At 37.3% G+C, this 25,694-nt stretch overlaps 1 protein-coding gene across 1 annotated transcript in view; it reads left to right on the top strand.

Moving 5' to 3' along the window:
• The window catches only part of VPS13B (vacuolar protein sorting 13 homolog B), a 430,139-nt gene that overhangs the window by 319,270 nt on the left and 85,175 nt on the right, over nt 1–25,694 (top strand). The window contains 2 exon segments of the mRNA XM_030963535.1: nt 5,010–5,147; nt 17,397–17,804. Coding sequence (XP_030819395.1) covers nt 5,010–5,147; nt 17,397–17,804 — 546 coding nt within the window.

Here is a 25,694-nt window from a genome sequence, read left to right on the forward strand (position 1 = left end):
ATGGAATAAATTTTAACTCCTTAATAAGTGGCACTAAAAAGACTAGTTGCTCCTTGAGTTTACTTGTAAGATTCTGTAAAAAAAGACTGAAAGATACTGTAAAATGACTCTTTTTTATAAAATGCTCATCCTATATTTAAAAAAAAGGCATCTGCTAACTGTTAGTTTTTTGCTAGCAAAGTTTTGGCCATTTTTACTTAAATAAAGTGGGTGCAATTGTTTTTAATGTAATCTTATAAACTGCTTTTATAAATATTTTTTTATATCTTTATTTGCTTTGTTTCAGGTAATGTAATCCAGATACAAAATTGCCTCATTTCCTGACCACTGTGCTCTGGGCGTTCTTGAAAAATCTTTTTTCTATTTGTTTGTTTGTTTACTTTCAAAGAGGAGGTTGTGGTGCTTGGTTGTTTCAAGGGAGAGAAATTTCTCAGTAAATATCTGTTATGCATGGAATTTCTTCAACTTCCGCCAACCGCTCATTTGCAAAAAACAGTCATTGTGGGGCCATCCAGAATTATTCTTGATTTTTATTTTATTTTATTTTATTTGACACCCACTCCTTTGATGGCAGGGGGTCCATGAAGAGCAGATGCAGTAGCTAAGACCACATGTAACCTCTGATCTAATGGAAAGCCTTTTCCAGGCTTTTGCATGAAAAGCAGCAGAGGCTGGCTCTGGCGGGCAGCCTGCTTCACTGCCTCTGTGTCAGCCTGTGCTTCCTACATGGCACAGCGAGGATTTAAGGCTGTTTCCTAGCGTGGCATTGAGGGAGTTCTGCTGGACTGTCACCTGTTCCCCTCTGGGTATATTTATTGTACATCTGCAGTCATGGATGAGGGGAGAGCAGTGCAGCCCCCACCCATAAAGCCAAATTGGCCTGGGAATGTGCATTCCTCAGGTTACTTTAAGTGCTCATTTTTGAGCTTCTGACACAGCACTTGCAAGTACGCTAGCAGAAATGTTTTTCCACTTGTGTTCTTTAAATTCCAGTGGAAACCGTTTTGAAAGCAAGACCAAACGTTCCACTTCAGAGTTTCGAATGCAGAGATGATTGCAGCATCATACTGGCTTTTAAAATTGACTGCAGACCAAAATGTGATTCATCCATTGAAATAAAAGCACATTGCCGTGCTCGGCTGGGCTGGGGAGCGTTCCAGTCGAGCAGGCCCCACCGCTGTCCCACTCTCGCGCTCGGTGGCCTTGTCCCCTGCCCGGGGCTCACGGGGCTCTGCTCCCTGAGCTCCCCCCATTAAAGCCTCCCAGATGGCCCCTCTGCTCCCTTAGCTGGCCTGGCTGTCAGCTACGAAGAGGAACAAAGACACATTTTGGAGAATGAAAATCTTCAAGATGCAGAATTTCTCCTGCCTTCCTGGTTTCCTTTCCCCTGAGTCCCTGTTCTCTTCAGAAGTTTGGGGTTTGCTGTCTGCTGTTAACAGAAGACCAAGGGAATAGCAGTGAAATCAAAAGCTTGCAAATTTAAATCAAGTTTAGGAAGATATTTGATAAAGTGAAGTTCGGAGCTGAGGTCTGGATCTCAGCAAGGCTAAAAGTGGCTTTGAATGTTTGGTTGAATTCAAAAATAGTTAGAGATTTTTTTTTTTTTTACTTTTTATTTTAGAGGGGAGGAAGAAGGTAAATGTGGTTCTGTTGAATGTTTCACCTTCTCAGTCTTACAGATTTTAAATTACAGTCTTGAAATTTAAAGTTTTGTTGATGTGTGATAGTTGTCTCACTGTTTTTCTTTTGCTGCCGCAGACAATTTTTTCACATGGTGTAGAGGATAAAATTTCTGGCCATCTTCACTGCTCCTCGCTTCTCAGTCCTTTCTTTTCTCTATCTTGGCTTGCTGTGGAGTAATTCTAGCCTCTCCTTTTACTTATATATGCATCCCCTGGGTTTTCTCCAGCATTTTCTTTATACAAATAACTGCAAATTTAAGTGTTGATTTTTGGGAGAATCATAGAAAATGGAAATGGAAATGACCTATTATAATACATTATTCAGAACCAGTTCCCTGCTGATGCATAATTGTTCCCAATTGTATATTTTATAGTGTTCTGTCAAGTGTATTTTTAAACATTCTGAATGTCTCCATCATTTCCTTGAGAGACAAGAGTCCTTTTTCTAATAGCTCTTCTCATCACAAATTCCTCACTTCTCATTCTAAAATTCTTTTTTTTTTGTTCAGTTGCTTCTCTATTTCCTGTGATTTTGGCACAGGGATTGATTGACTGATATTGCTTTATTCCTTTCCTGATTCTTGATCCTCTGAAGATGCATGTGCTGTTTTCTACCTTAGAAGATATTTTAACAGGGTCATCTTTTGGTTGTTTGACCCTTGAGATAGGTATTTGTCTTACCCTCACACATTTTATTTGGAACTCCCCTCAAGTTTTTGATATACACAAGCATAGTCAATTTTGAAACCTCTGGATTTTAGCTTTCACATCATTACATAAAAACTTAAAACTGGACTATTTGGCTGGATAGCCAAGTTTGTTACCCAGATTCCAAATTAACTCTGTGCTATGGGCTTGGAAGCACTCAAGCTGGCTCTTTGCATGGCCCTTTGATATTATTCACTCTGATGCAAAATTGTCAATGCAATCTCCTGCTTCCAAAATTAGCTGAGTTTCACTTGAACTTAAAAAATGCTTGAACTCAGTAAGACCAGTGCTGGGTTAAAAGTAATATATTTTGTTGGACTTCTGTGTTAAGGTTTCTTCATGTTGTGTTCCTAATATATGAATTTTGGAGTCCTTATCATTCGCATATCCCAGTCCTACAGTGCTGCAGGTGATGAAGAGATGAGAGTGTTGCACTCCTTAGAGATATGTCAGAGCAAAAAAATCTCCTGAGAGTCCCATGGTTGCTTTATTTTTGGGTTCTGTACTTAAGTGCTGCAGTTCCCAGGAGCCTGAGGGGAGTTTGTGTAGTTAATGAAATATACCACAGAGGGATTTTCTGCTGTGTAAGTTCTTTTCATCAGAGATGTTTTCTGCTTGAAAGTGCTACAATTTTGAAATAATTATTAGGTATTTAATAAGGTAAACACATCTTAGGATAATAAAACTGCCTGTAAGTGTATTTTACAAAAGAAGTGTTCAGCTAAATGTAGTGGATTTTCTGAAAAGCTGGTAGAAGATATAGGTTGCTATATACAGTATGTGATGATATCTTCCAGAAATGAGACTAAATAATGGCATATTGCAGTGTTTTGTGCCCTATTTTAGTACACCTAAATATATTAGTACTTACAGAGGAACTGTAATTTAGAGATGAATTTAGTCAATTCACTTCATTGAGCAATATTCAGTCATTTTTACAATGCTTTACGCTATATATTCTGGAAAACGTTAAAATGTTAGCTGCTTATGATGTCTACCAGCACAAAATAAGATATAATTTTATAAATCCAACTCAGAGATCCTTGTTCAGAACAGCTATAAATCTGTGTTTTGGAAAAAGTGTGTACCTTGGTGATAACGAGGATGATGATGATGATGATGATGATGATGATGATGATGATGAGTAACAGTAGTAGTAGTAGTAGTATTGTCAGTATACTAGAAAAATGCCAGACGCAACAAGATATTCCCTAAAACAGTTACTATAGAAAAGAGAGTGTGCCACACAACTCTGGTTATTGCAATTAATTGAAAGGGGTTAAGAATCATAAAAATGTGAAAATTTTCATGGAAAATGTACAGATCTGTTGTATGCAATGACAGCTCTTAAATAACTGTTGAGACCTGACTTTATAAATGTGTAGCAGGAATAGAAGGAAGAAAAGGCTGTAATGTATATGCCATACAGTGCAAATACTGCTGTAAAGTCATTGCCTGAAAATTGATCAAATAAAAACAAAAGAATGTGCTAACTTTTGATCTTTTCCATATAGATCTAAAGTCATGATCAATTGGTTTCAGTAGGTTCTTTGAAATCACATAAGGGCTCATATGTGCCAAGTTTTATATGAATCACATGATAAGGTCAAGAAACACAAATTCCAAAGCTGGCTTTATATACCCAGTCCACATATGACTGTGATACCACAATACCATATGTTGACTATAACAGTAGTATGTAAATCCTGTTCCTGAAAAGAATTAATTCAGTAAAACTCAAAGCAATTATAGCAGTTTTTAATTGACTGAAAAGGAGAGAATAGCTTCAAGAAAATTTCCTTAAGTTGAGGATGAGACAGATATTCAATGAGTAACATAACTGACTTCATAATAAACAATGACTGATTATTTATAATTAAAGATAATGCCAGAATTGAGAATGCTCATAGAAGATCATGAATCCCTAAAGATTAAAAAGCCTCTTTACCCAACTCTTTTTGCTATGTGTGATACGTGGAAAATGAAGACCAGAATAGCCCTTGGATGGATTTAATTTTAATGTGCTTCTGTAGTATTACAGACTGATCAAAGGAGCACCATTCAAGGTGGTACCCAAGAATAGCTACCGGTTAGCTATTGAGGGAAGCTGCAAAGGGAATGGTACAACAGCACTGTTGTCATGCTCTGTTCCTGAGCTCTGACAACATTCTGGGTTTTTTTGCCTTTATAATTTACTTTTCCATTATTATTTTCTCTACTGAGCCATGACAATACAATCTAGTAGCAGGTTTTGAGTGCAGATTCTCTTCTAAGAAGTCCTTAAGTGTCATTGCTTAATCATTAATTAAAGCTGAAATAATGTGCTATTTACAGTCATCTTGTTTTATTGATGTATTTTACTCATATTTTACTTGGGATTTTTGCATGCCTTCTAAATTTTTTGTCATTTGGGCTTTGTCCTCTTACCCATGAGTGTATGCATTATTCTACACATGCATCTAAGTGCAAGTGCTATGTAAACAAGTTATATTATGTATAATATTTGCCATATTGCATTTAAAATTATTTCATTTTGCCCAGTCAATTTTGTATGTAGCATTTTGTAATATATCATATTCCTGGAATATAATCAATGACTGTGATGGTTATCATCTGTAGATCCTGGGAAGACTCTACCAGAAGCTCTGGATTATTGCAAGATTTGGTTGCAGACAGTAGCAGGAGAGGTAGATGCTAAAAGTGGTATTCCGCCTCCTCTTATCACTGTGCAAATTAAAGACTTCCTTAATGGACCAGGTAAGTGCTGCACTTTAATCTTTCTTTTCTAATGTAATCTGTAGATATGCACACATGGACACCGGATGGTGCCTGAGCAACCTGATCTAGTGGAAGGTGTCCCTTCCCATGGCAGGGGAGTTTGAAGGAGATCAGCGTTGAGGTCCCTTTCAACCCTAATTATTCTATGACTCAGTGATATCAGATAATCAGAAATGTTTCTGTAATCAGAAATTGTATTCCTTGCTCACAAATGTGAAATTTTCCTCTGGCAATTACACTGAATGAAAGTGAAAACTGGGGAATGGACAGTCCTGGACCAGTCACTCACTGGTTTAGCGTTTAATTATTAATTTTGTTCCCACAGTAAGTTTAGAAAGGCTGAATTTGTCAAATTTCCAGCAGAATGAAGCCTACCTGCTTCTAGTCTTAGAAAACTGAAATGTTATTGCAGTTGTGTTTAGAAAAGATTACTTTTATAATGTTTCTGAAGATTTTTCTGAACTATCTTCTCTTGGGTTCTTTGAAATCTGGATACCTGGCTCTGGAATTCCAATCACCTAAGTGCTGACATTGTAAATTTAAAAAGTAATAGTGATATTGTGTTTCTTTAATTAATGTAAGTGGTGTAGTGTAGAGGTTTGTTAGCATTTGCATAACATAATGTGACTTGAAATTCCACTCGTAGAGCATCAGAAATTCTTGCCAATTGCATTCACTATTTTGTGAGGATATATTTATAGCTACATTACAGTGAAATAATTGAGGTTATAGTGAAAGTTAGAAAATACATAACTATTTTTTCATTTGCGTATTTGTTATAGTTTGTTGAATTATTTAACCTACTTTTTTATCCTGAATATCCTTACTTCACACAGCACAGTCATTATCAGCCATTTAGTGAGGAGCTCTTGAGTACAGGATTTTCCTGTTCATTCAGTTACCTCTTCATACAGTCTTACAGCACACTATCTAATCTTGGATCTGCAGCAGAATTTCCTTTGCATGCCTTACAGCTGTAACATCTGAGCACTACAGAAATACTAATTTACCTGCACAACCCTCACATGGATGATGGAATACTATGCCCTTGCCATCCACAGAAGACAACTGAGGCACGGGGACATTAAATATTTTCTCATTTTATTAAGGTTATCAATTTAAAACACACCATTTTACTTTTCCAAAGTACTTGAAAATACAGAATTTGATGTTGGAAGCACAGCTCATATTGTCTTTGAGTAAAGCAGAAAGCACTTTTGAATATCAAAGCCCAAGCCATCAAACTGAGTAACCAGTGAATGAGACACATATATTTGACCCCAACTATAAATACTGTGGTTAAGTAGCTTGAAAAAATGTTTTTTGCACACAGGCAGAGGTTTCAAGGAAACAATAAAGTATGTGAACAACCTCATCATTACCCCCTTTTTTTTGTTTCCCAGCTATCTAAAGACATAATTTCAGGGAACACTTCTGTTATATTGGTCCATATTTGGGTACATTAGTAGGCCTTTGAATATTCAGGCCTTACTGCTTACTGTGTGTCCTGCTGCCATTTGAGAAAGAAAAATGGTTAATTGATAGTAATGATGGCTTTTCATTCTAATCAGGAACAGCACAGGAGGGGTTAAGATATCTTCTATCAGGGACCTCTTGATCACTGCTGCCAGAATGGTTTTCTTTTATCCTTCTGCTACCAGTTCTTATATGTCCTCTGTCTCCACATATGTTAGATTTCCATATTCCCAGACCCTTCATTTGTGCATTCCACTTCTCTCAAGGTTCTCACTGTAGTTTCTCGGCACAGCCTTTATATTTAATTTCTTACACAACTGAGGGTGTTTCCCTGATGCTGTCCTGTCAGTAGGACAGATTCCTAGTAAAACTAGCAAACATGGAAGTTGGCACCAGCTTGCAAAGTATATATGCACAAATAGTGTAAGTGTTCACCCCAATTTCACCAGTTCAGTTGTATCTTGCATTAGTGTTAAATCTCTCCCCTCCATAGTGTTTTGCTGAATAGGGAACTGGAAAACCATAAATTAATGCATCATAATCTTCAATCTACTTATTCTTACAAAGCATTTAAAACTTCAGAGATTTCTTCCAGGATCTATTCTTAGCCAAAAGGCTTTCTTTCATCATCTTTTTGCTGCTAATTGGAACTATCATTACACATGACTCAACGGTAATTTCTCTGAACTTTAATGAAGTGTTTGCCAGGGTAGTATAACAAAACAGCTCCACCATCCTTTGCAGATTTTTCTAACCTCAGCTGTTACCACTGAGATCCTCTTCAAATAAACTAATCTTTACCAAGAAGCCTTCCTTGGGGGATGGAAGTTTCATTGGATGAGTAATGGAAGGCTCATTCTGCATGTGATTGCGTCAGAACAGCACATGCAGAGAGTTACAAGAGCCTGACAGCTCCTCAGCAGGCTACTGGAAAATGAGTTACTAACTGCCCTGTGGGACAAGAAGTCCCCTAACCACAGCTTCTTCCAGGGTGAGGTAGCTTGGCCGTCAGCAGGCCTGGAGAAAGTGTTACGCCACCAGATCCTAGCTCAGCTGGCGCTCGTTCTTTGAGGAGAAGAACCTCAGCAAAGCTCCCAAGAGCTCTTGCAAGATCAACAAACAGTATGTGTGATGGGAGACGGCTCAGCTAATAAATTAAATAAATAAAGGCACCAATGGGAGACAGCTTAGCTAATAAATTAAATAAATAAAGGCACTGATGGGAGACAGCTTAGCTAATAAATTGAATAAATAAAGGCACCGCTGGAGTAGAGTTTTGTTGCAGGCCTTGAAAGCTGTTCTTTTTGGTGAATATCTGGCAAAGAATGCTGCTGCTAAGTGACCTATTTTCTAATGACATAGTGTGTGTTTCATGGTCATTTATGTATCTGTGGTTTATAACTGTAGTAAGTGAATCGCTGAAATGCATTGACTATACTGGGAGGTGCTGCCTGTTGGTTACAGATGATCAACTGTTCTGAAAAGTCAGCACATTTTTGAAAGCTGTGCCTATGCAGATAAAAATATGTAGCAGTTGGGATAACTATACGGTTTTCTGTGTCAATTTCAAGTGTTCAGAGTTCAGTGGTTTAATTGTAATACCATTTTTCTTTCAAGATACATTGTTGGTGTGCTGAGGTTAAATTTCAAGTATAAGAATCCTATATTTTATAATGCAAAATACTATCGAGCAGTTAACAGAAAAAAATCTGCAAGTGTTTCCCAATGTTTGCTGTGTTGGATAAAACCAGTATTCCTTGCAAATTGTGTCTCAGCTGAAGTAGATAAGTAGATGGTGTTCCACAGAAAACTCGTATGGTTTCACCACACAGGAAACCAGTTTGTCAGTCTATATTAGCTCAGAGATCAAAAAACTACAGCAAGTAGCTAAACTTGGAAACCACTAATTAAATGAGAATAACAGGATACATTAATGCACTTCTTGCCACATGAGTTGATTATTTTGTACATTTTTGGCAACTAAAGAAAAACTATATTTCTTCCAGATTTAAGGTAATAGGATCCTAGGAGAAATAAGCATTCATCATCAGGCCTGTGGGAACATGCCTCAACTTTAACCCCAGAATGTATTAAAGGACTATTCGTTCTCTTTTTACAGAAACTAATTATGTAAAATTTTTTAAATTCCATTTACATCACTTTACATGACCCTCTATCTTTTATATTCATTCTGTTACTGGGTTGTAGATCCAATTTTTGTCTAATGCATTAAAGTGAACTATTTATTGCTTCAGCATTAGATATAATTCATTTTGTGAGGAACAAATATGACCGTCTTGTTTTAATAGGTTTTTAAAAATTATCCTCTTTACCTTTTAGTCCTCCTGGATTTTTTTAAAATCACCTTTCTTACCTATAAAAGCTGTCTTTGATGTGGTCTTTCTGGATGCAAATGATGCAAGAACATGTCTATGAAGTACAGCTTTATAAAAATTGCCTTTAAATACTTATACACGCAAATTATGGATGATAATCTGTAATTAGTGGATTTAACTTTATAGTGAAGTCCTCTTTCTGCAGTGGTTTCTTGGGAAGGGATTGGGTTAGATGTGAAGTAATGGAGGTTCTTGATAATTCACCTTTATAAATAATTTCTGCAGAAGACAGTATCCAAATAAACTAAGAAATGTTGTGTCCCACTGAAAAATAAAGCGAGAACTGGGGAGCTGGTGGGTTTGTCCTTCATGCCAGTCCGTCCACACATGATCTGGGGACCACGAGGGTCGCAGCAGGGGATCTCGGCTCAGGTATAAAAACAATAATCAGAACTGCACCATGGCGCTCTCTCCAGCCTTTTTTTCCCCACTGTTTGCAGAGGCAACAATTGTATCCATTACCAAGGTCAGTGGTTTGGAGAAACCTGGAAAATAGCAGCTACCAGAAACCCTCTAGAATAATATCTCCAGCAGGTGATAGATTAGTTGGAACAAATTGGAACCATTGCACTTCAGCAATCCTGGTTTCTTTCAAGCTGTTTTAAAAATGTCGTCATTTTAATACACAATATCAGCCCTGCGGAACAGTCCACAGCAGGTTAATTTGAATCATATGATGTATCACTGCCCTCAGCTGACATGAGCTCCGTTCCATGTGTGAAGCCATAATAAATCCATTCCCAACCGAGGCAAATTCCCTGTGAGAAGGTGAACTAATCCAGGCCTCACACTGGCATGTTAGCCCTCCGTAATTGAAAGCAGGGCCACCTGTTCCCAGCACAGTTAGCCTATAGAGAGAAAATTAGCATTAGATCAGATACTTAATATATTGAAAAATCATTCATACTACTTGCAAGTTCAGCTGTGGGCTGCTTAGCATGACATCATATATAAACCTAGGAATGTGCCCACTTGATCCCAGTTTAACAGTTTTGTTAACCATGGTGTTTGTTAACTTTGAAAGGAGAATTTTTTGATTTAATGAGAGCTGACACGTGAGAAGGGGAACTAGCCAGGGTGCAGACTTTTCTAATTAACTCTGGGTCATTTGCAAAACTTTTGAGCTTTCTAGTAGGGCTTTTTTTTCCCTTTGCTCTTTTACAAACAAGTTTTTAAAGCACTGACACTGTAGCCATGAAATTATATATATTTGATTAAGAGGGCAAAGAGAAATATTCCAAACAGGTGTACCAGCCTGTAGGTATTGCTTTGGACTTGACACATCTATTGTCTGTAATATCTGTGTAATAATGAGGAAAATCATCAAAGTAACTTTCTAAAAACACTGTCTACAACACTTATTTTGAATTTCGTTTCTTATATGTCTGAGTACAGAAAATGAAAACTGCACACTGCACCCACATGGATAAGTTGAAAAATATTTTCTTATAATCTTTTTCAGTCTATTTGCATTCTTTTAACGCTTGTTTCAGACATTTGCTCAATTTTCTGAAACATTCTTTTTTTTTTCTTCTTCCCATGTGCTTCTTAATATAGATGTATTATTCAGCAGCTAAGCAGAAAATAGAGGGTTAGTATTTATGGGTTCTTTTCTTTTCCACAAACGTGTTCCATGACCTGGAACAATTTATTTCGTCTCACTAGATTGTGCTTCATCTTCCCTGACTCTCTGTTAAGAGAGTTAATGTTTCCCTTAGCCTGGATTTTCCTTTCATGATAGTGCTTCCTGATGCCCCCACTATAATTTTTGGCCTCAGCATTCAGCCCTTGGCACACTTCTGTATTGTACTGAGCTGTATTTGATAGCTGCACAGTTGCTTAATTTCAGTCATCATCTACTGAATGGCAGTAACCCTCCATTGTTTATTAATGGCATCTTTGGGCTTCTTGACCTACAACAATTTATCTTGCTTTACTTGTGACAGTTTTAAAAAATTAATAGAATTGCATCACTCTGAGCCTTGTCTGAGGTCTCAGAGCTGGAGCTGTTAGTGCCTAAGTGTCACTTTCACATAATGTCAGTGACATACTAGGTCATGGAAGAAGTTGTTATTCCTGCTGGGGAGCACCCAGCACAGCTCAGGGTGATTTAATTCCCTGAAGGCTCTAGTTTGCCATACTGGCCTTGGAGAGCTGCTTCTGTGGGGCTGCAGCACAGACATCAGTGGGTGGGAATACTGAGCAGTGACTACCAGTCTCTTCTAGACTAACTGGCATCTGTCTCACAGAAGCAGAATGCAAGATGGACTGCAGATGGCCTCTGAAGCCTAGTCTCAAGTTTCTTCCTCGTTTTCCCTTGATCCAAATTGGGAATGATGAATTAGAGGATAAAAATAATTAGTTGGGATTCTTCTTGCTTTTCAATTTCTCTTAATTTGTGTCTCTTTTGATGCTTGACCAGACAATTGAGAACAGTACAACTGGTCTTTACATGTCTCTTTCCTATTTTTATAAATTTAATTTTTGCAATTCAGCCATTACCATTTGCTGAAGGGCCACCCTGACTCCAAATCAGAATCAGGGCCCAAGATTACCTTTACCTTCCTCATATTTCCTCTGTTTAAAGTCCCTACATCAGGATGGGTGGCTAAGGGAGAAAGAATATCACTGTTGGTAAACTGTTTCATGCCATTGTCTGCTCCTGTCCTGTTTAGGACTAGGAAATTAAATCATCTTAAGAGTTTAGGATAAATAGTAGGTTTTTTTCTACAGAAGTACTGTGTATTAAGAAGTTTAATATTTTGCAGCCTTCCTGGGGAAGGGGAGAGAGCAATCTATGTCCAACCTCAAGGAGAAAGACCTGGCCTTTTCTGTTTGAGCTGTGGGAAGTAAAAGATCCACTGCTGAATGAAGGTTGTGGAAAATGAATCAGTTCTTAGAAAATGGCATATTTTTCTCTCACACATTTCAATATTTCGTAGTCTTTGAAAAGACTGGGGTCTTATAAATGATAGAATCATTAAGTTTGGCAAAGACTTCCAAGATAATCAGGTCCAACCTTTGTCCTAGCACTGCCATGGCATCTAAATCATAACACTAAGTGCCATGTCCAGTCATTTCTTGAATACTTCAAGGGATGGTGACTCTACCACCTCTCTGAGCAGCCCATTCCAATGCCTGACCACCCTTTCAGTGAAAAAATCTTCCTGAACTAGACTTCCACTGGCACAGTTTGAGGCCATTTCCTCCTGTTGCTTGTTGCCTGGTAGAAGAGGCCAATCCCCACCTGGCTCCAGTCTCCTTTCAGGAAGTTGTAGAGACCAATGAGGTCCCCCTTGAGCCTCCTTTTCTCCAGGTTAAACAACCCCAGCTCTCTCAGCTGCTTTTCATAAGATTTACTCTCCAGACCCTTCACCAGCTCCGTTGGCCTTCTCTGGACACTCTCCAGCCCCTCAAAGTCCTTTGTCTAGGGAGGGGCCCAGAACTGGACACAGCACTTGACATGTGGCCTCAGCAGTGCCCAGTACTGGGGACAGTTGCTGCCCTGGTCCTGCTGGCCACACTATTGCTGATACAACCAGGATGCCATTGGCCTTCTTGGCCATCTGGGCATGCTGACTCATGTTCAGCTCCTGTCAACAGCAGCCACGAGTCCTTTTCCAAGAAGCAGCTTTCTAGGCACCTTTCCCCCAGCCTGTAGCACTGTAAGGGGTTGTTGTGACACAAGTGCAGGACTCTCATTTCACCTTGTGAGCCTCATAGACTTGGCCCATTGATCCAGCATGTCCTTATTCAGCTTATCACTGATTTTCATGGCATTTCCTTTCTGGTATCTAAGATTAAGAAAATACTTTGGTAGTTTTTAAGTCATAGAAGTAGTAACATTTTGTACATTAACTTAGGGGTTATTTTAGAATTTACCTGGACCAACCGTGCTAGGAGCTTTCATTATTTTTGTGTTGCTTGTTCATCCTTAGCCCTCCAAATAAAAAGTCCTTTTGAGTAACATCATTATCCCAAGTTCACAGATGAAAATTATATCTTCCCAATACAAATTCGAATGTTATGGAGAACAAGAATAAAATACTTATAACCCTGATTTTTTTTTATCTGAAGCTCTAAGTAATAAAATGACAAAGAAAGAAATTGCTTCAGACAGAAATTTCAGAATGGTGCTCATAGGTTTCTTTTTATAGTTGTTATGATTTAGTTCAAACAGGCCATATTGAATCCATTGGGTTTTTTGTAATAGATTTCAAAATACATAATAAATGTAAGTAATATGATGACTAATGGGTCAAGTGAAGTTGGAACTTTTAAAATGAGAAAATAGCTGGAAACGGTTTTCAGGAAACTATTCCAGTTGATTTTTGGTCCCCCACAAGGTGTACATTAACATAAAACTCTGTAGAATTGCCTCTGGGACCTGAATTCCCTCTCTGATTTCATTATTCCAAAGTGTTTCTTTTTCCTCCACTGTTAAGTCATCTCCTGGTGTGGTGGGAGCATGTAATAAGTGTAATTTATTTATATTTATCTAATCTCCTTTTAACTCACTAGTTATTTCATCAATCTGTTTCCTAGCTGCTGTTCAGAAAGTTGTGAAGGCTAATTAGAAACTAATAATTGAAATACATGGATTTACTGGGTAATCTAAAGAGAAGTAGTGAAGAAATTGAGGAAGAGAAAGAGCAATTCAAATTCTACACTCAAATGCTGTACTGTAATCAGAAATTGCTTTGATACCAAGTAGTTCCCTTTGCTTTAAGCATAACAGAAATCACTCACTTGATGCACTTGATTTGCAAGCACAGTAAATTTTTCACTTTTTTTTTCTGGAAATAGATAGCACCTGGCAAAATAAGTTATTGCTAATACGTCTTAAATCTAAAGAATGCATCGGGTTATAATTTTGGTAGCCAGTCACTAACAGGCAAAGGAGAAGCTGATGTAATTGAGATTAAAGATGACTTTGAACTACCTTTTGCTCTGTGTTGATTCTGATGTAATTTTGGGCAATTCAAAAAGTTAGTGGAGTTACAGGAAGCCTGTGTTTTCCTACAGGTATAGAATCTGCATAGCGTTATGTGCTGTTCCTCCCAAGGTGTTTAAAATAATCTAAAAAACTGTTACACCTGGATTTTGCACCCCAAAAATTTTTTTCTAGTTGAATCTGTGTGACTCATAGATTTTAAAGCTCTTTTTAGTGCATTTTGACTGTCTGGTGAGGCAGCCGAATATCTATCTTAATCAACTCCTATAAATAGCTCTTCATGTTTCATCAGTTTTCATTGTTCTGTCCATCACTTAAATATATTTTCTTTAGAAGGAATGTTAAAGTTTCTTTTATATTGCTAAGGATAATGTATAAAAGAGGTCAAAGACTAAAGATTGCTCAATTGTGTTTCTTCTTTTCTTTTTGAATGTTTTACTTAAAATACCAAAGAATCTCTTTACATAATCTTTAACCAGTTGTAAAAATAACCGGCATCATTATGAGATAGTTAAAATATTTCCAGTGAAGGTTCCAAAGTCACATTTTCTGCAATTATGCTTCTGGCTGCCACCACATTCTGTCAGGGCTGATTTACTGGATATTAATAATTTCATACAAAACTTTGTCAAGTTATCAGTCATGACAGCCTTTTTCTGTGTAACATGCACAGTTCCCAAACAGAAAAGAGGGAAGTCATTTGCATTTCTCTGGTGTCCTGGTGGCCCTTTTTTTTATTGCCTTTTTGGATGAGTGGCCAAGAGCAGTGATAAAAGCACAGGCCCAAGTGCCCAGTATGTTCCAGCACTGAGCTGCACCAGCACCCTGTGTCTTCTCTACCCTGGCCAAAGGAAGCCCCAAAAGGAGCTTCTACCTTTGTGGTCATCTCCTTTGCCATCCTTCACACTCAGTTTTTGGGTGTGTTAAGCTTTGGGCTAAGCCTTTGGCATCTGTTGAGTCAACTTAGGTCTAAGAAGTTTTTGGGTGTCAGGGAGGTTTCTTGGGTTTTTTCCCCCTTCTGGGCTATATTACCATAGGAAAGTGCTGGCAATTAGATGTGTGTGAGATAAAGCACTTAGATGTGAAAGTTGCCATACCAAGGAATAAGGGTTCTCCTTTACTTACTTAATTATTTAGCAAAAGCGATAAATAGCATCTGTTTATTTTACTCCTTTATTACTGCACTACTAAGGGAGAAATTTTAATTTATAAGGCCGTTGTTTAGCTGTTTTTTTAACATTTCATTTTAAAAACAGTCCATTTGACTATTGTAAATCAATTAATGTCATAAAGTCACATGAGTCTGTAATTTCTTCCTAACTCCTTTCTCTATTCAAAAGAAGGAGAAGTCCAGTGAAGTCTGCATAGAAGGCAGACAAATCCTGGGACATTCCAAGTGCCAAGAAGATGGGGAGTTTTTCCAAAGTATTATGACATTTTTCTTCCCATGATTTTAATTAAAATGTCAATACATAAGGATTTTGGAAAATCTTCTAAGTTGATCTTGTGTGGTTTTGGATGCCTGAAAATCTTCACAGAATCACTGAGATTGAAAAAGACCTCTGAGATCATTGAGTCCAACCTTTGATCAACACCATGTCAACTAGACCCTGACTAAGTGCCATGTCCAGTTGCTTCTTGAACACTTCCAGGGATGGTGACTCCATCACCTTCCTGGTCAGCCAATTTCAATGTTTAACAACCCTCTCCAATCCTGTTTTCTTCTAATGCCCAGCTTTCTAACTCTGGTACTTGCCTTCCTGCTAGTCCCACATATTAGCTAGTGTTTTGCCAGTTCCTAGTTTAGTGTGGAAGGCTTTCAGTGCAAGAGGAAGCATTTTCAGAAAACCAGTAATTAAAGTTCTTAGTTAAAAATAGCTTTCCAGTCTTAAATTTCAGTTAGCTGTAGCTTGTGGAATAGTGCAGACATTTTTCTAATATTGTTTTGGGTTTTTTTAGTTCAGCTATGATGGATCTTACACAGCCATTAATAAATTACTCTTATCTTTGTAGAAAATGTGCCAGATATTTTTGGGGGGAGGGGATCAGAAAAGTACTTTGCCACATGCCTGTGAATCTCTGAAATCAGTATAAACCTGTTCTTAAAAGCAGCTCTGAAACTCTGCCCCTACAGCCCTTTCGTGTTGGTGTAAAAATTTACCTAAAGAATGGGAAAACTGAGCTCATTAGTTTGCATCAGTGTTAGAAGTAAGATGTGGTCCTGGACAACTTGAAACTAGTTTCTATGAAATATTCATTAATCTGTGTAAAACCTTCAGCAGACAGTGTTTCCTGTATATATTTATAATGAAACTCGAAACTAAATAGTGCTGTTTGAACATTTCATCTAGTTTAGATATATGCACAGAATTTTAATCACTTTTGGTTCGTGGGGTTGGGGCAGTGGCAGTGGCAGTCAAAAAGCAGAGGGAAAAGCCCTTTTCCCCCTAACCAGAATAGCTGTCTCATTACTGGTCAAAAACTGAATTTTAAATGAAAAATCCTAAAAACTAAGTTAAAAGCTGGATTTCTGTAAGGAATTGTTACATAATGGTGCTGCAGCACAGAAATAAGTTTTGGCCTTCATAAAATCCTGCTTCCTATCCGTGAAATAATTTTACCAATTCCTACATCTCAGCTACCAAGATATGACTATTAACAATGTTGTTCACATTAATTGTGGTTCCTAAAAATTCTATGAGTCTTTTAATAGTTTGAGAAACACCAAAATCCTTTTTGGTGAGGAGATGAAAAACATTTTAAAAATAATAATGACTTAAAAAAAAAATTAAATCAATACATCATTCCACTCTCTCTGTAAAATGAAGAAATCTAAACGTACCTCAGTTTTTATATTTGCTTTTTATTTCACATTTCATCTTGAAAATGCATTGAAGACTGCTGCATATGAACTATCTAGGAAACAACACAATACACATGTTATTCACTCATTTAAATGAGTTGAAAATGTTCGCTGTTGGCTTTGGAGTTTAGTCAAATAGTTCTTCTGGATATAAAACTCAAGAGAATGTGAAGTATATTTTTATTCTGACACAAAAGAACTGATGTATCTCCCCTCCTATGCACTCAATAAAGTGTGTGTCTTTCAGATAGCTGTGGTGATCCCTGGGAAGAAACGAGAAAAAATCCACTTTGCACCATGTTTCTTCCTTTAAAACTGTACATAGTGATGTTTGCTTATAGTATTTTTCATTATATTTTCATTCAGATTTATTGCTAAAAATACTGTTTTGTTATGTTTTAACATTGATTCAGTCCTTGTAATGAAACATGGTGGAAATATGATGGAAAAGCTATTTTCACTCAATGCTTATATTTGCACACAGCTTGAATAATTGCGCTATAGCTTATCACATTTCTTTCTCTAATTCTCCCCTACAGCTGACATAAATGTGGACATATCAAAACCTTTGAAAGCAAATTTCAGTTTTGCCAGACTTGACCAAATAAACCAGTTCTTGAAGAAAATCGTAACCACAAATGAAGATGTGCCCAGGAAGGAGGCTGCGTCATCAGCTGGCATTATTCCAGATGAGGACATCACTTTGATGTCCAGACACTCCAGTACAAAGGATTTTCTACCTGCAGCCCACACCAGCACTGTACAAAAGGCTTCAATGCAAGAAAACTTGTGGGAAGCCCTTTCCTGCTTCCAGAAAATTTCCATTCACACCGTTCAAATAGTTGTTTTGATGGAAACCATCCCACACCCCAGCAAACCTTGTTTGTTAGTCTCTTTCTCTAACCTCAGTGGAAGCCTGAACATTAAAAGTGGACATAAAACTGCAGGTAAGAGGTTTTTTTAAAGTTGGAAGTGCTACTGGTTTGTGTGAGTAGTGGTCTAGTGACCTTTCAAAGTGTGGGGCATTGCAGGGAACTGTTCCAGCCAACATCATAAATCCACAACAGAAAATAGCAAATCCCTGATAGACTCTATTACCCAAGTTTTCCTTTCTGTGAGGGAGCACCCAAGAATGATTAATTCTGTAGTTAATATCCCCTAGCTTGTAATTACTAATTTATTGATGGAATTCTGGCTGAAATAGGGGTTATGAGAACCACTCCTCTGGTATTCCAATAATTTAGCACATAATTCAAAGGGCAAAATTTTGACAGTTTTCACTCTTTAACTAGATTTTCTTGTTAGGACCTTTGTTTCTGTCTTAAAAAAATGTAAAAATAATTGTTCAGAGTCCCGACAGGTACTGCTATGTAAATATTGGGTCATGCTGTTATTTTTCTCCAGATTTATGAAGTTTTCAATTTTTACATGTTTCCTCTGCACACCTGAGAGTCACACAGGGAAAATAGGCACTCTGGCCTCATTACTGAAGCACTGCAAGGAAACTTTATGCCTTGGATACAATTAACCAGATACCAGAGACTCATTTAAAATAGAGATATTTTGAGTATCACTGTAAATTGTTTTATTAGCATTTCAGTAAAATTAATAAGATGGTATATTTCCGTGGTGTGGAGACGAGCCAGATGTAGGTAGTTGGAAGAGTAGTTTGAGAGGCAGAACAGTCTCTAGCTGAGAGGAACAAGTTGTTGGCCAGCTGAGGTGGTGATTTATTTCTTTTTCATCAGAAATATTTTTCCTCAGGCCAGCGAGTTCCAGTTCTTCTTTATTGTTTTAAAAGTTAAAAATGAAAAATTTAAGGTTCATAGGACATGAAAACCCATGAAAGTGCCGGGGCCAGAAACTTTTGATTTATCCATTAATAAACAGCAGTGCAGGCAGGAGCAGTGCCTGTGTTCCCACGCTTTTCCACTCAGATCACAACTCCAGCATAGAAGGCACTGCAACTGAGAAAAGCCTTTATAATGTGCTTTAAATAGTTTTAGTTTTGTTTCTGTGTCATAATCCTCTTCCCTTCCATGGGTTCCCCTCTATCATTTGTGCATTATCTGTCCCATGATACGTTATGGTGTCCACATCATGCTTCAATACATCAAAGCCAGGCTGCTCCCTCACTGTTCTATAAAGCAATTTGGCAAACTCACACTGTATTTCACATACCCTGGAGGTTTTCATCCTCCCAGAAGGAGGACGTACCTTGCCCTGCATGTTAAGTCTCAGAAACATTTTCAGCTATGAAGTTCTGTTTCTTAATTCTTCTGGCAGTCTGAGGAAATCAATCTTTATTTTACGCGGTATAAGCCATACATGAATCTTCAGTATGGTCATAGTCTGGCAGGCGTTGTGAAGTGGAGCGATACTGATGTCAAATCTAATGAAAATGGACATTAGTTATTCTATATAAAGAACTTCCATAACCAGAAAATTAGTAGACATCAACAGACACTTTTCACATTTTTTTCCAGTTAAAAATGCTTTATCTCTGCTTTATAAAAAGAAAAGTATATCTGCATGAGGTTTTGCATACTGTTGTGATGGTGCAATAAATTAAGTTCTAATTAGAGCAAAAGACACACTTCCACAGAACTGATTGAAATTGTCAAAAAATCTTTTAAGAAATTGCTTGGATTTTTTTTTACGGTTGTGAATCTGAATTTAAAGTGCTGGTAAAACCAAGGTGGAAATTATGACTTCAAGAGAGAAGATAAAATACTCAATGTGGGGGAAATGGTGTTATAATCTGATGTTAAAAATCCTTTAGAAGAATACCACAGTTGCTAACTAGATTTGCTTTATTATTACAAAGAAATTATGCAAGCTAACCCAATTTTTAAAAGTTTTTAGCTGTGTCTTGAGGGGAAGGAGCATTTAAATATCTCAGTTCTTCACTACTGTTCTTTTTAGAAAAGGTTTTATAGATACACCTTTTGAGCTGAACAGGGTTAATGTCGGGTTTTTTTAATAGAATGAAACTAATACGTGAATGCTTCCCTGTGTCTTTGATTTTACAGTCGAATAACTATTGTGACCATCTGCAGCAGCTGCATTTTACGAATTATTTGCTGAACCAAGCTAAGCGCAATGACAAAAGTAGTCATCTCAGATGTACTGTTAAAACAGAGGAAGAAAAAGGAGCATTGCTTGCCTTTTGTACAGTATGACCATCTGCTGTACAGATGTTATTATATAGAATGACTTCAGATACAATAATTGTAGAAAATTTTCATTAAAACCTCAACAATTTGCACTTGTTTACTTGAATCTGCATAACTCCCCAGTGAGACAACACAATACGCTTGGGGTTTCTTTGGTTCTCACTAGCTTACTCTTTGATCCTTTTTGATGTGCTGACTTTAATAAACATAGTTAAAAACACTATTCAAAAACATCATGGAAAAAACTACAAAGGAACAATTATAGCGGTAGAAACTACTCTAATCCCTTACTTACGCAAGCTATTTTTAGTGAAATATGGTTTTTTACACGTTTTATGTGGCAGTGTTTTATAAACAGTGTAAATGACCCCTTTTCCAGATGAGTTTCAATGCAGGAGATGAAGTTGTTTTGTAAGGAGTCCTATTTGCTAGGAATCATTGAGCAAAAAAAAATCTCACAAGAATATATATTGCCGACATTTTCCCTCCCTTATAGGGGGAAAATAAAAGTGCATGACCTTGTGTATTGCTTTCATTTCTTTTCAGCTGAAATTATGAAGAAAGCTTGCTATCCAACTTTTTTTTTTTTAATTATCAATTTTTCCTCTAGACTTTACTGGTTTAATCATGGAAACTAAAGGCATTCTAGTTTCATTTTTCTTCTTAAATTCTTATGAAACTAAGAAGTTTTAGATTTTAAAAAGCATTGGGGCTAATTAGTTGAATGATTTCACTTCTAACAAAATTAATTGTAAGTGTTGAACACACATTGCAATTGGATAAAACGAAACCACCTCTATTTCTATATATGCTGCTGCACTGTTGTACAACCCCAAACCTATAGTGTGTCAAGGGACTTCATCTTTTGGACATTTTTCAGGTTTTAGTACAACAGTTACTTATAACAACATGGTTACTATTTCTGTTAGAATACTTATGTTCCCCTCTGTACTCATGTTTAAATAGTCACTATTTTGGTTTTGGTAAAATAATACCCTTATAGACTGTATTGCAGTGTACTGGCATGAAGAGAAAAAATAATAAACCAAAACAAAATCCCTTTTCAAAAAAAATAAAAAATTTACTTTAAAAGAGGTTACCCTTATAGTTTTCCTGATACCCTTAAGGGCAGGACTTCGTCATACTGATGTTCAATAAAACAATTATCTCTAGTCATTTTATATTTTGTGGCTTAGAGTTACAAGTTAAAACTTGTACTCATTTTTTTGAAAACCAAACACTTAGCTTGGCAGCGTATTTGTGCTGTTGATGAAAACCCCAACTCCAAGAGCTGCTGTTAGACCTTATTCAGTGATTTTTCTCCTCTGAAGTACATGGCATCTTCCACAAATGCTTAGAGCTCCAGTCCCATGTACCCAGTCAGATCTGAGATCGCTTGGTACCGTGCTTGAGGTGTGTGACTCACTCCTTAACTGACACAGGGCATTAGAATTGAAGTAAGTTTTAGCAAGAAATACTAGAAAATAGAATGCAATTCTAAACATATGGCTTTCAGTTAGTTCAGGTTTGTAGTTGAAATTAGCACTACCTACCTGCCAAAAGAGCAGATAAATTAAGAGAAGTTGAGGACCATTCTTTCCCCAAAGTGAAAGACAGCAAGAAGCCTGTAGCCTCTCAGTGGAGCCTTATTTTACTCTGGCTGGACACGGGAGGGAAGTCGTGCTGCTCAGTGTCTGAACTGAGAGAGTTACAGACATAGAATATTCCAAAGATCATACACAGAATTCCCCAGCCCTTTGTCCCATATGTAGAGATGATTACTTTAGCATATAAATAAGGGGGAAAAAATAAACACTAGTTGAGCCTATGATAATTGCAAGTATTTTTGCTAAACCTGAAAATAATTACATACTTGAGATACTTTACAGTACTTTTAGAAATTAAATGCAGATATGAATTGGTATAGCACAAAGACCAAACTTCAATTTGGAGTTAACTAACTCCCTCGAGAGAACTTTGCTAAGGCGTTGTCATAGCCTTTGGATGCTGCAGATACGCAAGTTAGCCCACGGGGAAATAAAACTTTAAATTAGATATGACTACCTAAAATAATATGCAGCAGTAACAAGCCATTTACAACACCCAGAAGGCGTTTGTTACTTTTAGAAAGAAATATAAACTCTTTCCAACACTTGAACAATAGGAAATTAATTCTCTGTCAGTAAAAGCCAGAGGACAAACTAAATATTTAAATGGCCACTGAGGACTGAGGTGGAAGTGCAGCTTGTAGACAGCTATACAAATCACTAACAAACCTTAATGAATATTGGGTGTGGGCATCAGGGTCCTGTCAGATTTGACACCGTGTCCCAAGTAGCTTAAATCCAACACTCAAGGAAAGGTGGAGACCTCATCAGGTCTCTAACATCTGGGATTTTATTTGTCATTTTGGCATATCCTGCAAGCGCAAAAGAAAGAGTAAAAGGGGATTATCCTGACAATGAAATGAGTTACTGAATCTTGTGATAATGAAAAGCAGAAGAATTCTAATTCCTTTCTATAGTCCCTGAGGTGGAGGTGCGTTTATAGTTCTGCAGGAGTATAATGTAGGAGGGAAGAACAGATGGCCTGAAATCCATGAAACAAGACACCATCTAATCCCAGGACTGAGTACCAGTATTAATCCTGGTCAGATTCCCTACTGATACTTTGTAATAGGGTTCAGAATTGCTACTGATGAACTAGCGCGTTGACTTTAGAGAGTAAAAAAAAGAATTAAAAGTTCCTTGAAGGTTGTTTGTTCAAGACAGTGTGCACTAATTTTGTAGACCTGCATTTGCTATCTGAGCAACTCAGCTTTAAAAGTATTTCAGATTAAATTTGATTCATAACAAATATGTTTGGGTTTTTTAATCTCTTCAGTTTTTATTGTGAAATTAATTACATATTTTTTGCGACTGGAATTTCTTTTGATAGTGGGATCCCAATGTTTATGTGGTGATAGTAGGTGATACAGTATTTACATGGAAGTCAATTTAATAGACATTTAAATTCATGAGACAATAGATATAACAGTGAAATCTAGATATATTCTTTATACATTTTATGCTTTCTGTGATGTTCTTCTGGTTCAGTGTTCATTTTTCAGTGTGAGGTATAGGACACAGAAGTTAGACATTATTTCCAATTGTAGGGACCAGTTACGTGCGCTGTTTAAATTGATGATATACTGGCATGTTTCTTCTTTTTCCATGTCAAGAATAGTTTTTATGGGATGGAATCACTACCTTGCTGCCCAGACAAAAGGTGCAATTTCATAGGAAATTCAGGTTATTGTAGCCACACATTTCCACACGCTGCCTTGTGCTAGCTCAGTTACTTAGGTAGCTGATCAATGGGTTGTGTCAGGGCACTCTTTTTTTGTGAAAACTAACCCAATACTAAAGAAGAATTTGCAACAAGATTGACCCCTTCAGCTGGCTCACTGGAGAGGTACACCTAATGACCATGCTGGCACAAATGAGAATACAGAGAAGTATACAAATGAGGAAGGATTGAAGGGAGAAGACTGGAATAAGCCTGGACCTGGACTGTCCTTGATTCTCAGGAGCCACATTCCAAGAGTGCAGGGAAATCTGGTTTTTGTGGCCTGGTGTATCTGTCAAGCCTTGAACTTCCACAAGCATAATTGACTGGGTTAAAGAGGCCCAAATAGAGCTCAGCTGCTGCCAGGCACTATCTTCAGGATGGTTTATTTATAAAGAAAAGCTACCCTCTAGTTCATGGATGATTTAGTTTATTAAGCAGTTAAAACTGAATCCAGTGTAGAGCCAGAGGAGCAAGACATCAAAGCTGTAACTCTAAATCAACTTTGTGGTGATTATATTGGATACATTTTGAGTGGCGTCTGCTATTTTGTAATGCTTCATTTGCTGGGCAACCATTCTGATTTTTCAGTGTCTGATTTTTCAGTTGTGCTAAATATCTACAACTTTAAAGATCAGTGACATTTGTAGGTACCAGCCATCTCCTGATTATAAGCCAAAGTTTTCAACCAGCCACCTAAAATTAAGATGTGAAAATACATAGATCTTTTTCTTAATTGAAGAACATCCCCATGTCCATCTGTAGAGCTGGAGTAAGAATGTTTAGCTGCTCTTCTGAAACCTGGTGGTATCTAAAAATGTTTATGATAAAAGAACCAAGTACTACTCATGTCAATATAGCACTCACTTTTGAAAGCTGGACTCACAGATGCAATATGAACACTATTTTTGTTGGTTTTTAATATGCATTTTTCTCCACCTAATTGGAATAACATAAGGCAATATGGATCTTTACAAGTATATTCTAAATTATTGTACTCCCAAGACAGCCTTGACCAATAATTAAAATCCCTTTGGATCTAGCCTTTAATATGCCCTCTGTGATTAGGCATCACAAAATCCAAAATTACCAAATCACCAAGTGAATTGAGATTTTTCAGTTATTTAGTATGCAGTAGTGTAATGAACATGATGTACCTGCCCAGTTATTCTTTAAGGGAGATGAGCTCATTTCAGATAGATAACCATCTTTGACTTCTCTTCTGATTCATCACTGACCTGAACTCCATTTGAACCTTGTTAGACACAAAACAAGCAGGATTCCTGGCCTAAGCTATAAAATATAATTAAGCCCTTTTGAAATGATGTGTAAAAGAACATAGCTTTACCCCTACTATAACTACTACCACCACCACAACCAATAAAGTTAAATCAACCCCTGCCTGTAATGGATTAAAATAATAAATGTTCCTGGATTTTAGTGTTTGAAGTACTTGAAGAAAACAGGCTTCCAGCAGCCAGTACCACTGAATGCATGGGGACATTTATTAGTGATGAATTCAAGGGTTTGGCCTGGTTAAGATCATTACTTTCTGTTTACCGTGTGTTACACATCTCATGTTTTTACAGAGCCCATATGTGTCCCAATGTAATGCTGAAAAACTCTCTTTCACTAAAGAATAGCTAATTGGTAACATGTAAGTATTGTTCTCATGGGGAGAATGAACCATCATAAGATTCAGCTCGATACTAATGAGAAATCCAGTGCGGTCAGTGCATTGTTAACTAAATCTCTCCTGGAAAGTAGTTCTTAAAATTGTTCTTTACTATGCTTCACCATTTGTTTGCTACTGCTGTTTCTAGACTTGAGTAAATTGGCTGGCTCTTAAATTAACTGCAGTGTTTCCCCTGTAATTATTTTCACAGCTTTGTTACCCTTTCTTCTCAGAAGATGGTTTGTCAAGGATATTTGTCAACAGAGCGTTGTAACTGTAGTGTAACTACTCAGTATGTGATGAATCTACAGTTTTTTTAAGAGGAAAGAATTGTGTAGATAGTTGTACCAATATATTAGATATAACAGCATACTTACATTTTAATAGCTGTCTTAATGTCAATGACAATCTGAAAGTAGCTACTGAAATTACAAATGTGAAGAGTGAATGTTCAGAACCAAATACCACAGACTGTCACTTTAGTAGAAGGTAGTAAGGAAAAACACTTGCTAATTGATCTTTAGCAGCAAGATTGTATCTCTGCCACCCAGGCACGGAGCCTGGAGTTCTCCCTTTAGAGGGCACCAGGATCCCTTGGGTGGGAGTACATTCCACAGGCTGCTGCCGGCAGTGAGACCACATCACTCACATGCCTCTGA

The sequence above is a fragment of the Camarhynchus parvulus genome, chromosome 2 (assembly GCF_901933205.1).
Source record: "Camarhynchus parvulus chromosome 2, STF_HiC, whole genome shotgun sequence".
NCBI lineage: Eukaryota > Metazoa > Chordata > Aves > Passeriformes > Thraupidae > Camarhynchus > Camarhynchus parvulus.